The sequence below is a fragment of the Barbatula barbatula genome, assembly GCF_947034865.1.
Source record: "Barbatula barbatula genome assembly, chromosome: 12".
Taxonomy (NCBI): Eukaryota; Metazoa; Chordata; class Actinopteri; order Cypriniformes; family Nemacheilidae; genus Barbatula; species Barbatula barbatula.
The window spans coordinates 2085557-2100546 of NC_136775.1; the positions used below are offsets into that span (position 1 = coordinate 2085557).

At 38.4% G+C, this 14990-nt stretch overlaps 1 protein-coding gene across 1 annotated transcript in view; it reads right to left on the minus strand.

The window, feature by feature from the left end:
* The window catches only part of plcl2 (phospholipase C like 2), a 40813-nt gene that overhangs the window by 17112 nt on the left and 8711 nt on the right, over nt 1-14990 (minus strand). The window contains exon 2 of the mRNA XM_079469759.1: nt 706-3198. Within this exon, the coding sequence (XP_079325885.1) occupies nt 706-3198 (2493 nt within the window). The remainder of the gene's footprint in view (nt 1-705; nt 3199-14990) is intronic.

The following is a 14990-nucleotide window of genomic DNA, read 5'->3' on the forward strand; positions in this document are numbered from 1 at the left end:
AAAATCTTCTCAGTGCTTTCTTGTAAAAGCAACAGTTCCCTTTTATCCATGCGACAGCCTAATCTCTTTTTAAGCCTCTGTACCTGACACATGCCGGAAGAAACGCTCAACCGTGTGTTACGCAACAGATTTCCCCCATCAAATATTAAAAAAGGAATTTGGCTGATCTTCTACCTGTAGCCTATTAATGTATTTTTAGCTCTCATGGCTAAATAAAGAATATTACAAATCTCCAGATGATGAGTCGTTGTGCCAGTTCGACTAGCTGTGTAACATGGAGGAATTGCAAGTGATTCAAATCAGACGTTGTTGTTTATCTGTGCAAGAAGACTCCACTTGCCCAAAACACCAGGGCTTCTGATTTCCCCTCTCAGGGTGAAATATTTGATGCATTTGTCAGTTGAGAAAACATTCTCACGCTATTGAAAAGAAACTTCCCAAACAAAAATAAGATGGCTGGCTACGGCATTCTGCAGATTGAATAATTTGGAGTATCATATAAAAAAATTATAACACATGCTTCTTGTAGCTTTATTTGACATATACCAAAAATAAAAATCAATTCATGCTGCTTGCATTCACTGGAGCTACGGAAACAGCCAAACCAGTTCATTAGATGGGTGTTTCCCCATCCTTTTGTCTGTTTATATTTATAGAGTTGATAACTGGTTACAGGATGATACTTAATTAAGTAAACATTCTCACCTGCATGTTCTCTCTGAGATCCGTGGCTTCCCGAAGCGGCTGTGCAGCAGTTTTGAAGACTTCATCCACGGCTTTTATGAGAAGTATCCTCATGATGGCATATTCCCGACCACGTTTACCCTTGCGGACAGAAAGCCCCCTTTTGTGAGGTTTCCCCCCCCCACGCCGGTTGGTAATGGCCACATGGACGAAGAGCCATGCATGTGGAAGTAATTCACCCGTAAGAGACTGCAGGGGAATGTGTCGGAAACCCGGCTGAATGCACTCGAACGGAATCGTGTACTGACCAATAAACTCGTCGCCAATGTAGTCGTCATCCAAAACAACAAAGCGCACCATCGCCAGCTCTGGAAGGTTAATTTGAAACTCAAAACTCTCATCGAAAATAGGATTGTCGCCGTTCTGATGGACAGTTTTAGTCCTCTGCTCTGCACAATCTGCGGGGATGCCGTGAATTTCCACGTAAACATAGGGATCCACGACATCGCCTTTGGAGCCTGAGCCCTTGGGTTTTGGGAAATTTTGTCCGCTAATAATCTTTATGTGAAAGAGTTGTGGAGACACTCCTGGAACGGAGTCTTTAGTATTGGCACTGAAATAAGAAACTTGCTCCCTCATGATTGCAGGACGGAGGACATAACCGCAGTTTCCATTCTGCCTGAACCAACCGATGTTAAGGTCCATCATAAGTCCTGGAGTTTGATAGTTCATTGCTACTATTTGACAGCCACATTTCCAAAAGTCCTGTGGGTTCATGTTGCTGGAATCAATTCGCATTGGACTTGGGTAAACTCTCGCCAGAAACTTCTTATTGTAGTTCACAAAGTCTCCAGGTTGGTCAGTGGCACACTTACTGGCAAAGACCTCATTGAAGGAGCAAAGCTCCCAGTGCTTCTGATTCTGGAAAGCTGTCTGAAAATCCTTAAATCTTACAGATTTAAACAAGGACACCAAATCAGATAAATCCTTGCAGAGCTGAAACTTTTTGGGTTGAGCAACCGTCTGCTGGTCTCCTCCTTGTTCACTGTTCACCCGCTGAGACATTTCAGCCCCCTCGTCTTCATCTGTCACTTCACCTTCTGATCCAGTGAAGTTGCTGGCTAGTTTTTTTCCCTTCAAAAAAATCTTACCCTTTAGTTCGCAGGGAGATGGGAGGTAGCAGTCTTCTAGGTTGGGAGGGTCAGAATGAATTTTGTCACCAATTATTTTTTTCAGATGCTGAAACATTACCTTCTGTTGCTTCACTGAGCAGTGGTTCTCCAAGCACAAGATTAATGGAAATTCTGATGCCACAAAGGCATATTTGTTGATGATGTCAATGACACTTCGGAAATTGATCTGCGTGGTCACCGTGTGGCCAGTGTAAATGACCGGTTCGTTATCTGGCCCATCCCAAACGTCAAGCTCCACACTTCTGCAGCCCATCTTTAGGGCCCGGATGTACCCGGTTATGTCTGATGGACCCCTAAACTGGTCCTCAATCAGGTAGGTGTTATGCGAGGAATTGATGTAATAGTGAGACAGAGGTTGGTTCATGTCTTGGCATACAGTTTTTTGTTCTGGATCAAAAACATGGCAGTCTGGTGACATGAGGTAATTGGTAAATCCATCCAGAGAAAGCCACCCTTTGAGCTGTCCCTCCTTTGAGGGTTCGTATTTCTGAATGACCTCCACACTGATGTCCTCACTGACATTGGCCATACCCTGTTCTGCCTCCAAGAATTTCTTCAAGTCCTTAGTATCAAGAAATTCCTTGTTGCTGGAGAACTGAACTAACAAAAAGTAAATTTCCGGCCTTGTGCAAAGATCATGAAAGACTTCGATAAACTCCTCCATAGTCACGTCGCAACCCGTTTTATCTTTCGCTTTGTGCAACTCTTTGAACTTCAGCTCTATCTTGACATTTTTGAGTCCGGGACTTAACTTCTTGATCAGCTGTACGGCCGAACGAAGACTAATAGATTTTCCACTGCCGTTCGCACCCCCGTCGTCAAAAAGTTCGCCCAGCCAAGAGGCGCGCATGTTATCCTGGCTACTTTGAATCATGTTAAGAGTGTGCTTTCCATACGATATGAGGTACCTGAGTCCGGTCACCCATATGTTTGCTACATCAGCTGAGTTTGCCACCAAATCAAGCGACTCGTAGTTTTCCCCATAAATGATGGAGAACGCGCAGTCCTCGGATATCTGATCAGAAATACCATTGGTCCTGAAGGTTTCTGTGTTCTTGCCCGTTCGCACCTCTTTGATAGATTTGACGTCTATCTTGGCCTTGTCTGATTCTTTTTTTGAAGGCTCCCACCGCAGAGACTGCATGTCGGCATCCAGCAGAAAGTAGCGGTGGTAAACTCTGGAGTTAGAGCGAACTTTCCTCAGTTCTGACCCTTCTACCATTGAATTAATGCAGTCGCTTGCGCTGCTGATCTTCTTTTCTGTTGGCATGCTACTGAACGACACCGTCTTCTTCCTTTCTTTGCATCGCCTGGAGCCATCCTGGAAAATAAAATGACATACAGTTAATACTGAATCTGTATAATTTGACACAAATGCAAATTAAAGCGGCCGTTCTTTGTCTGTTTTGGAAACTTTGATTATGTTTTCCGGTTTGTATGTAGTGCCTCCTTCCGAAACGCTCTGATTGGTAAAGCTGACCCAGTCTGTCGTGATTGGTTCCCTGCTTAGAGCGTGTGTCTGAAGATGTCCCACACATACCACATCAGCGAGCTTCCGCTTCTCAGGCTGTTATGATTAGTCGGTCCCCTTCTCAGTGCACGTGTATTCATAAGCTTTGGCTTTTGCAATAAACAGTAAAAACATCAGTTAAAAACATGCGGATCGATCAAAGTGTAATGGAGGTCTGTTAGTGCATGTGCAAACGACAATCTTTGTTAGAGATCACAAATATCTTGCGTGGCATTGAACTTTGAGCTTTATCATTTTGCAGATATTATTTATGCTCTAACAGCAACATTACAAACTAACTAAAGTTTGAAAACGGGCATCACAGGGAAGGACAAACTCCTTAAAATTTGGTTGCATTTAAACATATTTTTCATACAAAAAATAAGTAACTATTAGGCCTGTCAAACGACTAATCGCGATTAATCACATCCAGAATAGTTTGTGTTTACATAATATATGTCTGTGAACTGTGCATATTAAGTTTTCATTTATAAACACACAAACATACAAATACATGTACAAATACATATATTTAGGAAATATTAAGATGTATTTACTATCAATTAAAATGATATATGAAGAGTTTGGTTCCAAAATCCTCTTTTTTATTATGTTATCATGTTTTTATGTGTGTTTTATTGTGTAAGTTAGCAGTTTTTTTGTTATTATGGCTTTAATAAAAACAACCGCAGTTTAATTTACATTAATTTGAATAACATTGCATATGTAAAAATTAAATAAAGATGTATCATAATTGAAGTTACAGAAGATATTAAGTCACAAGCAGTGAGTGATTTCCTTGACTTTTAACCGACAGCAGGAATGCAACACATCCAGTTCACTGATCCTGTACACATGCATTGTTTTTCGTCTGTTCACTTAAGACATAACTTACTAGGTTTGTTAAGATACTCGACAAGAGGGGCATGTTGACCTATTTCGTGTTCTTCGGATCTTCTCATAGCATGCAAGCGGGTTCTCTTGTGTATCATCTTGCACTTAAATGTTTAAATTGGCAAGGCTTGAATGAGTTTAGTTTAAATAGTAATATGTGCTGTTCAGGTCTCACCTGCACTCGCACGCTCACAACACCCGGGTGATGAAAGCATTAATGACTGGTCATATTACTGCATACGTCAATCCTATTGAAACTTGTCTACGTTCTTTTGTATGTTGTAGGTATTAAATGTGTATCCATCGACAAACATACATTAGCTGAACTTTGTCAGTCGGTTTTACGCATTATAATCCAAGCGTGTGCCGAACCACACGGTTAAATCTTTAACCGAGAACCGTTACACCCCTAATGCATGTGTATGTTATTGTGTTTATGAATAGAAAATGAATATGCACAGTACACAGACATATATTATGTCGACACAAACTTTTATTCGGTATGCGATTAATCGTTTGACAGCGATGTACTGAGCCGAACACAGAACTTACAGAGTGTGGTTTTTGCCTACACGAGGCTGCCCAAGATGGCACTGGCAGAAAAATTATCCAGTTAAAAGCTGTTCTACGACTGAAATAGTTTTTAGAGACCTTATTTTAAGGTGGAAAAACTACAAAGCGTTGCCTTAAATTGGCCCAGTCTTTATAAAAGGAGGTAACGCCTCTCCTTAAAAGCACAATCATGTAAGGAAGGAGGACATTTTTTTCACAGCTCGACTTAAAAACACAGGACAGCTTTTATGAAGTTACTTCGATGTGTCCTCGCTCAGTTTCATCATCTCTGCTGATGTGTGTTGTAATAACTCCTGCTGCTGGGCTCCAGCCCAACCTTCTTTACAGGGAGCACTGTAGCCCCTAACTGAAAATGTCAGGAGGGCAAGCAAAAGATTTAGGCGCACATCAGACTGCAATGCAAATATTCACATTTTCAACAAAATGAACGGTTTAAATTTACTGATACTGACAAATAAGTTACTGGATGACATTAGAAGTCCGTCTCGCACACACTCGCATTGCGCAGCTTCCAAATCATACTCAGCCACGGATAAGCTCTAATGGACAAGCTTGACACATGCCAAGAATGTCATACTGTGGACTTGGCTATCACCATTTGACTTGGGAATGTGCTCTACGGATACACAGACAGGATGTGCGGTTGACCGCGGACCCCAACTGATGACCATAATTGCGTCAGGAAGGGGAATCACAATGCCGACCCAACATCTTTATGGCTGCCAGCCATCGGCGATGGACGATGTCAATCGGCCCAACCCTAGTTATCACGACTGGAACATCAATGTGCCAATTTCTTTTATAGCACTCAGAGCCCAAAGGCAGGAATATATTGAGCTAAACTGGGTTTTAATTACAACACTTTCACCAAGACACAGCAGGTAACGTTTTGACTGGGTCAGGCATGGCCTAAAGTACATGTAATCTAAAATGAAATATCTCATGCAGTATTTCAACATACATATAATAGATTATCTGTTCTGGTTTGTTAAAAATCTTTTTCGAATGCAGTAATACATGCATAAAGAATTAAAAAAAAACGTTATAGCAATGTCTGTGTTGTGCGAAAACCATGACATATCCAAAGCAAACTGGTGCATTGTAGATAACCGTAGGAGTGACTCAACAGAGCGATTTTTAAGGGCACACTAAAGGATACCATTTGAGAACAAAAGAACATAAACCTGTAAAACGAAACCTCCACATCCAACTGAATGAACTGAACTAAGTAAGTGGTATTTAATGTTGTTCAGATGAAATTGAATCACAACTCGTTCTGTTGGAGAGTATGGATTACCACTACAAATGCATTGATTTACCAGTGAGTTTTTATTATTAACATTTCACACACAAATCATTGTGCAGAAGTGCTAGGAAATGTAATCTACAGTTATGTGTCAACTGATAGGCTCTGATAGTGTTTATAATCCTATTTTCTGGTTTGTATCCATCGAGATCCAAATAAAAAGAGACAATCAAATGAGTATTGAACTCACTGGTTCACCCATCATTACATCATGGATCTAACATACAAACTATTTTACTTAATAGTCCCCTTTATAAATTCAGTTGAGAGAAAATCCTCACCGTAGTTGCTTTAAACATGGACAGCATTTTACTTTTGTTTTATTGTTTGTTTATTGTATTAAAAGCTGGATTTGGAGATCATTTGAAACTGATAGATGGAGCGGCGGTCCCAGCGCTAAAAGATTCTGGACATGAAACGCACGCGGTAAGTGAAACTGATGTCTGTGCACACGTGCTTTAGTTCATACTGTCTGAGTTATGGCCGCTTTAACATCTATTAATAGCTTCATATAGCAGTTCAAGCTTTCACTACATATACCTCGAGAATTCCTATCGAGAATCCCTCGCCAACTTTTAAGCCTTAGTACAACGGTCGGCAACCCGTGGCTCTCGAGCCGCATGTGGCTCTTCTGCCCCCCTGCTGCGGCTCCCTGCAGTCTTTATAAGGTCCTCTCCTGATTTCTTCAAGCAAATTAAAGCATTCACATTAAAATAGTAAATGTATTTGCTTTTTCAGATATTTCATTCGAATAGACGTAATAAGTGCATCCGGTATTATACCGCCGATGACAGAAAAAGCATACAGAGAGCAGAGGTTTTATTTCTGCTTTGACAAATGTGAGACAGCGCTGAACACTGTATGCGTGTGTTAGAAATGGAATGGCGAGAAAACATTCTGCTTTGTTTTTCATCTTTAAACCAAACTTTAAGGTCTTTAGCCTGCATAGTTTCAATCCTGTCTGTCTAGCGCGCTTCTATGTTTACGCATGTTGTCCGTATGCAGAGAGTAACAACACCGCAACGTTATACTCCCACTTATTGCCAGGGACAAAAATTTACATATTGCTAACATCAAAATTGCACTATACTACTACCTAACTTCATCCTTACATAGTGTGTTATAGTAATTTAAAGGTTACATGTATTTTGCGGCTCAAGAAAAAATGTATTTGGTGGGAAAGGGTCCAAAATGGCTCTTCTGGTCTCAAAGGTTGCCGACCCCTGCCCTAGTACAAACAGTACAGAGCGAAACATGAGTTTAGCATTTCACATAAATAATACAACTCAAGTCTTTGGAAACCAGAAAAATAAAATAATTTATCAGATATTAAATCTAGAGCTACATCTAAACATCATCTTTTCAAAATTTGATGCACAGACAAATAAGACCTTGAAGTCATCCGAGTGTTTTGGGGCATAAGCGGCTTATAATCTCTTTTGGTTTCATCATGTAAAAATCCAAACTGAAGTCCAGTATACACATACATTTATCTTTTTGGCAGATATTTTGAGCTACGGGATACATCTAAGGACATCTAAAATGCTTTGGCCTGACATGTGATACTGTCATTTCATGTGGAATCCAATTTTTCAATAAACGAGTTTTAAAAAAGGCAAATAAACATGCCATATGAATGTGACAAGAAGTGCACAGTTTTTGGGAGACAACTAACTTTGTAGGATTTCTGTGAATGAAAATGCATGCCCCTGAAGCAATAATATGAATACGAAGCAATGTTGTATTCATCCAAGTTCTAGCACACGTGATAACACTGTTTTTCCCCCTGAGAGTTCAGACCGAAGTTTGGCCTCTGTCCACCGCCTGTCTCCCGATATGATGTCGCGCAGGCGCTGGATCTTTTAGTCAGAGTAATGGCCTCAATGAATGTCAATGGCTTCGGTCCATTGGAAACGTATTCTAGCTGGGTCAAAGGAAATGTGCCTTCCTGTTGGAAAGAACTGAGCTCTGGAGGTTAACCTAATTCTGGTGATGGGGAATAACCCTCGAGAAATCATTAAATGCCAATGTCATTTGGGACAAATGTACTTTCTAAAAGAAGAATATACTTTTGTTGTTCATCTCTTAGATGACGGTAATGCAAATCTAGTTTAAAGTGACAGCTTTTCGATTCATCTTTTTTCATGCAGTGTTCTTGATAAGTTTAATGTACTGCAGCATCCTGCAATTTAGTCTAATGGACCATCGCAGAAGATGAACCACTCAGTCGCACAAATTCCCAGAAAAGCTTTGGTTTATTAAAGCTCAGGCAGGCTTTTATTGAATATCTGCTGTCTAATATGTTTTAAAGGATTCATGTATTAAGTCTGAATATCGATGTATATACGGCTAATTGTTCCACACTAATGTCAGCTTTCTAATGCTCAGCTGATGGATAATGCTTGTTCTTCTGAAAACCGTGAAGACAATATAATAGTCAACGTTCTCTCCTCACCGTTAACTGACACTTTTAGGAAAGAAATTTAGACAACGATAAAAATAACAATCCTGTCTTTAACCAATTAGAGCCTTTGGCAAGACCAGTCGTGAAAAACAGACCTCCATCTGGGGCTGGAGCAGCTTAAGGTCTTGTCAAACAGCACTTAAAACAGACCTAAGTATATCTTACACGTTGTCTGCAACTTCAAACTAGGCACATTTACGCCGTAACGTCTTATAATTTAGACGCAACCATTTTTAAAGTTCTGTTAAAGCAATAGTTCACCAATAAATTAAAATTGTGTCATCATTTACTCAAGCTCAAGTAACAAACCTGTAGGAATTACTTTGTTCGGTTGAACTCGAAGACAGATATTTAGAAAAATGTTAGCAGCTGAGATTTCTGGGGCACCATTGATTACCATATTAGAAAAAATGTATATGGTAGTCAAAGGTGTCCCAGAACTGTTAGTTTCTCTAAATACTTCAAAGTATTGTCTTGTGTGTTCAACAGAACAATGTCAAATTTATTGTATTATTTTGTAATTTCCAAAATGATTATAAATAAAAGAAATTCTACTATGGTGCCCCAGAAATCTCAGTTGGTGAAATTCTTCCAAGGGATATTTCGCCAAAAATAAAATCACTTATTCATGCTCATGTTACGTAAGCACATTAATCTGAATGAGAAAGACACGTGGATCGAGTGGGCTTTAATAAAATAGAAATACATTAAAGTGGACACAAATATTTGGCCCCTTTTAAGTTGTCGACATTCAACAAGATGCCATCTGTGCCAGATGACTGCAAAAAAACTGGTTGACAGTGTACAGGTCTTGAAACAGTCACGTTTCTATCCAACCAGAGTTTGTAAGTGAAACCGGAAGAAACAAAAGACAAGACTGACTGTAGTTTTTTGTCTTAAATGAAAAAGGAAAATACTACAGTAGTCATCTAGTCTAAATACAACTTCCACAAGTTCAGAGGAAAAGCCGAACCACATGACTAAATATAATCGGTTTGATCTGGAGAAAAATGTGGAGGCTCCTGTCTGACCTGTCTGACCTTTAGGTGTGGCCGAACACAGAGGCCGTTCATGTTCTGAAGTCATGTCTTGCAGGCCAGGCTTTTTGAGGCGAGGAGGATTTCCTTACGGGGTGTCCCAAGGCTAAAAAACAATGCTGTTAACCCCCGGTGTCTGAACAGCACTTGTATTATTCCTGTTCAAATCTATTTCTGACCTGTTACATAATGGTCTCCTTTAAAACCCGCTGGAGTCGGGTCGGCCCTTTCATTGTTTTAATGCAGATGGGCTACATTAAAAAAAAAATGTCCCTTTAAATCCAATTAAAACATTATGACTTTGAAACTATATAACATTTATTATTGTTCATTCAACACTAAGTATTAAACTGTTGCAAATCATGTAGTAAGTTGAAGGTGTGCTATTACTTTTCTAAGAATTAATTTGCAAAAAATCCCACAGACTAAAATGTATGAAGGGACCTGAGCCATATACAGGAAGCAAAATACCATAGCACTTTGGACTTATATTGTTCACATTAACTGTGAAAGAAAACTAGCACGTAAAGCAACTCATGTTAAAAAAAATTGTTCAGTTACTCGGTGTCAGTAAAAAAGGCAAATATTAAAGAATATGAAATTCCCATGGCCATTATAATAGCTATTCAATTAAATACTTATTCAACTACATCACAAATCCGAATACATACGAGCAAAAGTTTGCGAAAGATAAAATCGCACACATATTAATAGAGGGATTATAGAGACTAAAGGACAAAGTCATTAAAATAATCCGACAGAGGGATTTCAGCTGAGTCGGTGTATGTCTGATAAGAATCGCTTCCGATCCCATTTGAGCGCAGGTCCCTAATGGATTGAAGATCATTTTTTCTGGTCAACTGCGCGGCTCTGAACTCCGTGTCCCTCACAGATATGCACCGGGGAACCACCATTCATCCAATAGGCTTCAATACGTCACTTTCTGTGATTACATTGCAGTATTGATTGTAGTGCTTTACTGAAGAAAAGACATCTTCTGACTGTAATATACTCAACACATTCATCTGAATAACACAACACCCCTGTAATGTACGATATGAGAAAAACTGTGAGAAATCAAATGTATGAACTTCAATATCACTTTTAAACCAAATGGCATCCGCAGAAAATTATGCCAGTTCAATAAAAGAGACAGTTCACCCAAAAATCATCATTTATTCACCCTCATGTCATTTCAAACTTGGATGACTTTCTTTCTTCCGCAGAACACAAAAGAAGATATTTTAAAGTTGGTAACCGAACTGGAACCCATTCACTTCTACTGTATGGACACCAAAAAATGGTGGAGTTATAAATAATCTACAAAATATTAATTCAAGTTCTGCGGAAGGAAGGAGTTCATAGGTTTGAAATGATAAGAGGTCATGTCATGAGTAAACGATGCCAGAATTTAAATTTTTTGTGAACTTTAACTTTACGTCAGGAAATCTGATCTAAAGTACTTGGGATAGCCTATTTAGATGTGAGAAAACTTCATAACTGTATTCTAAAAGTAGGCCGAAATGTTATGCTGCCTTGGGAACTGCATAAAACTGTAAGGGAAAATCTAAACGACAAAACCATAATGCAGTGCAGCCAGGTCTGCAAAAACATTTATTATAAATATCGCTTTGGATAAAAGCGTCTGCCAAAGGATTAAATGTAAATATAAATGAGTAAATATTGATTATAAAATTCATTTTTAGTATCAAGAAATAAAATTATTTAAAATAACTAAAAAATACTTTCAGCAAATATCGCTTTGTGTATCTACACTGTAAAAAGTAATAGCTGAATCTACTTAAGAAAGCTTAGTTTATTTAACTGATTTAGTCAAATCTGTTGGTTTTTTCTTAAATATGCTGTGTTGTGTGAACTTTTAGGTGGATGCAATAGTTAAACTAAACAACTTAAGTACACTGTACTCTAGAGCATCGAGTAAATTGTACTAAAGGCATCACATTTGCAAATATCATGGTGACAAAGGTGTTATTAAAAACACTTAATTTCTCTCTCTGCACACACACACACACACAAACAAATAAGATAATACATTTCGTTGTGAATAGGCCTATAATGCTCTTTCTTTCTCTCTCTCCCCACACACACACACACACACTCAAATGTGTGTTCTGAATCTTTCTTTTTTACAACCAACAATAATCTTAACAACCAAAAAGATATGTACTGTTTTAGTATTTTTGTGTTGGCGGGCCCTATTTACGGGCGCATGCGCAATAGCGAAGTGCTCAGTCAGCAGCACAGGTATCCGATGGAAGGAGCCAGAGGCGAAGAACTTCACATCTTGTTTTGGATCTGGCAGAATATCCAGGTATGCAGGTGACCTACTTATAAATCTATTAATCGTGTGTGCAGTTGTCATTGTGTTGAGTCACGTTTATTACGCGATATATTAACAGGCTGTTTAACGTTAATTAAACTGTTTTTCTTACCACCATTTAAGACCAGTGGCTTAACAAGCTGGGTTACAAACTTCGATTTTTACCAAAATAAATGTTATCTACGTAAGATATTATTATCTGTCATTAGTTTGTGGTTCACCATTATTTTTATGTAAAAACCACGCGTCTTACTTTGCACGTGTACGTTCACGTGTAAATGAACAGTGCGATGCACGAACGATTTACGTTTGTTCCGTTAAACATGAATTACTTTGAGCATTGTAACTTTTGAGGACTAAATTTATGGAGTGGAAGTGTAAATTCTGCTTTTTTTAGTGTGAAAAGAAATTTTTCAGAAATCTGACATCAATGGAAGGTGAACAGCCATTCTTCATGACCTCCCACTCCTCCTCAGAGAGGACCCCACTGATTTTTACAATACGTGTTTCGTAAGTAGTTTTGTCTGTTTTGTTAATAGATAATAAAATAAATAAGATAAGGCATAAAGAAAAGTAAAACAATAAAAAGCAGGAGACTCTAGAAAAGAGGGAATAAGGCTAGAAATTTAGACACTACTGATGTGAAAGGAAGAAGTCAAAAGGAGGCAAGAAAGTAAAATAATTTTCAGGCTCATTTATGCTCTGAATTTAGAGTATCACCCAGTACTGAAGAACACCTTCGATTTCATCCAGAGGGTGGTTTTGTCACTTGGGCACAAGTCTCTGAAACCTAAAATACAATCCCTGAAAACTCTCCTACTACAGTAACGTAACTGTGGCAACAACTTTCATTGTTCGTGATTGACCATATTTAATTGACGAAAATGGTTCATCACCACTGGAAATGTATTCTATTCCCTGTTGGAAAACCTACTTGAAAGGATAGTTTATCCACAAATGAAAATTCTGTCATCATTTATTCACCCTCAGATTGTTCCAAACCTGTAAAAATGAATTTGTTCTGCTAAACACTAAATAATATATTTGGAAGAATGTCAGAAACCGAGCAGATCTCATCCCCGATTTAATACTATAGTGTTTATTTTCCCTACTATGAAAGTAAATGGGGGGATGACATTTGTTTTGTAACTGAAATTCTTCCAAATATCTTTCTCTGTTTTCATCAGAACAAATACATTTATACAGGTTTTGAACAATCTGAGGCTTTACTGAGAATTTACATGGGTGAACTTTCATTTTATTGTTAATATTAAACTTGCTTATGATAAGTGGTTGGTTTTAAAAGACCATTCTTTTGATGTTTGATAAAGACAACAAATGTGTCCTGTACTTAAAGACTATGTCTTTAATATTCCCCAATTCTTAATTTTACCGCTGTGAAAAGGGATAAAATTGACAGTTTGCTTAATGTCAAGTGTAAAGGCAAAACGTAAAAACGTTTTTTTATCACAATGATTAACACTAACCTGTCTTAAGCTTTATCCGTTATATGAGCACCTAATAAAACATCAGCCTCAACACTGTAAACCCAGATTTTGATTCAACTCAAACAGATTGAGTTCATATTACTTAAATGTGTCTAATTTGTTGACATTACTAGTTAATTCTGATTAAGCTTAACTTTTTCATGTCCTTTCTTATTGTAATTGTGTTTTTAAGTTAAGTTAAGTTAAGTTTTTGAGTTTGTACTACTTAAACATGTTATTTCTTTACATTAATTAAGGATTCTGAGTAAACTGTACTTTTTAATGGCCTATCTTATTGTAATTATGTGTTTGAGCTCAAACAACTCAATATCATCAAGTTGGGCCTTTTACAAATAGCAACGCATTGACGTCACAACCGCCAAAATTTGAGACGGAATACACCTGTATCTAAATTGCCGTTACAGCAAGCACGTTGTTCATTCACCAAAGTTAGAAGCCTTCGGTGAATAAACCGAGTTCAGCCACAAAACGGTAAGTGGGACCTGGCACTGGCATGCCGTTGCAGTCCCGACTGCTTGCTGATGTAACTTAGCTAGCAGTATATCACGAAAGTGAGTTCACCACTCACATTTGTACAAATATTTTATTATATATTTTCATGGGGACAACACTATAGAAATTATACTTTGATATAACTCAAAGTATCTATCAGATATATATCTGTATATCAAAGTTTCATTTCAATAGTACTGTAGTTATTTAAAAAGAACTGAAAAATGAACTTCGCTAGTTATTAGCAGGGTAACTATCCAGCTAACTCTGCCCCACACTTTCCTAGCTAACGAATATCTTCACTGGTAACGTTAGCTAGCGCCCGTAACGGAAATTGTATGTCGCTTCCAGACAGCTAGTGCAAGTTGAGCTGAGCCAGACACCTGAAGCAGCGATCGTTAGCTCAGCACGGAACATCGAACATCCCGGTAAGTTGGCGCTAATACCCGCTGCCTTGTTAGCGGATTCTATTGTGTGACTACGACTGACTGAAATAAATTTCCGACGTGTCCGGCGACCGTCTGATTTGGGTACACTTCGAGTCCGCCCGGTGTCCGGGTAACGTACTCGTTCACACAATAGACTGCTGGCCAGGCAATCTCTATATGCTTTTAAAGTGATACCGAGCTAATATGTCCGCTCTGAACCATTTTACTCTGTTGCTTCCAGACAGCTAAAGTTGAGACGGTGCAGCAGCTAGCCAGAGAACTGCAAACATCCTGGTAAGTTGTTGCACACTAGCTAACATAATTAGCTTTAATTTCTTGATTTTTTATTTATTTATTCGTTGTTAGTTAACTACTGTCATGCCTCTAAGTTTTTGTTATTTAGCTAATGTTAGCTTATTTAGTTAATGTTATTCTCACACACTTTTTTGTTTTTCCATGTACAGATTTGTTATTTGTATATGTTAAATGTAAGATGCCAGTGTTCAGCAGGGCTGAGTTTTATCTTGCCAGTTTGTCAACCAAATTTGAAGAGTAAATGT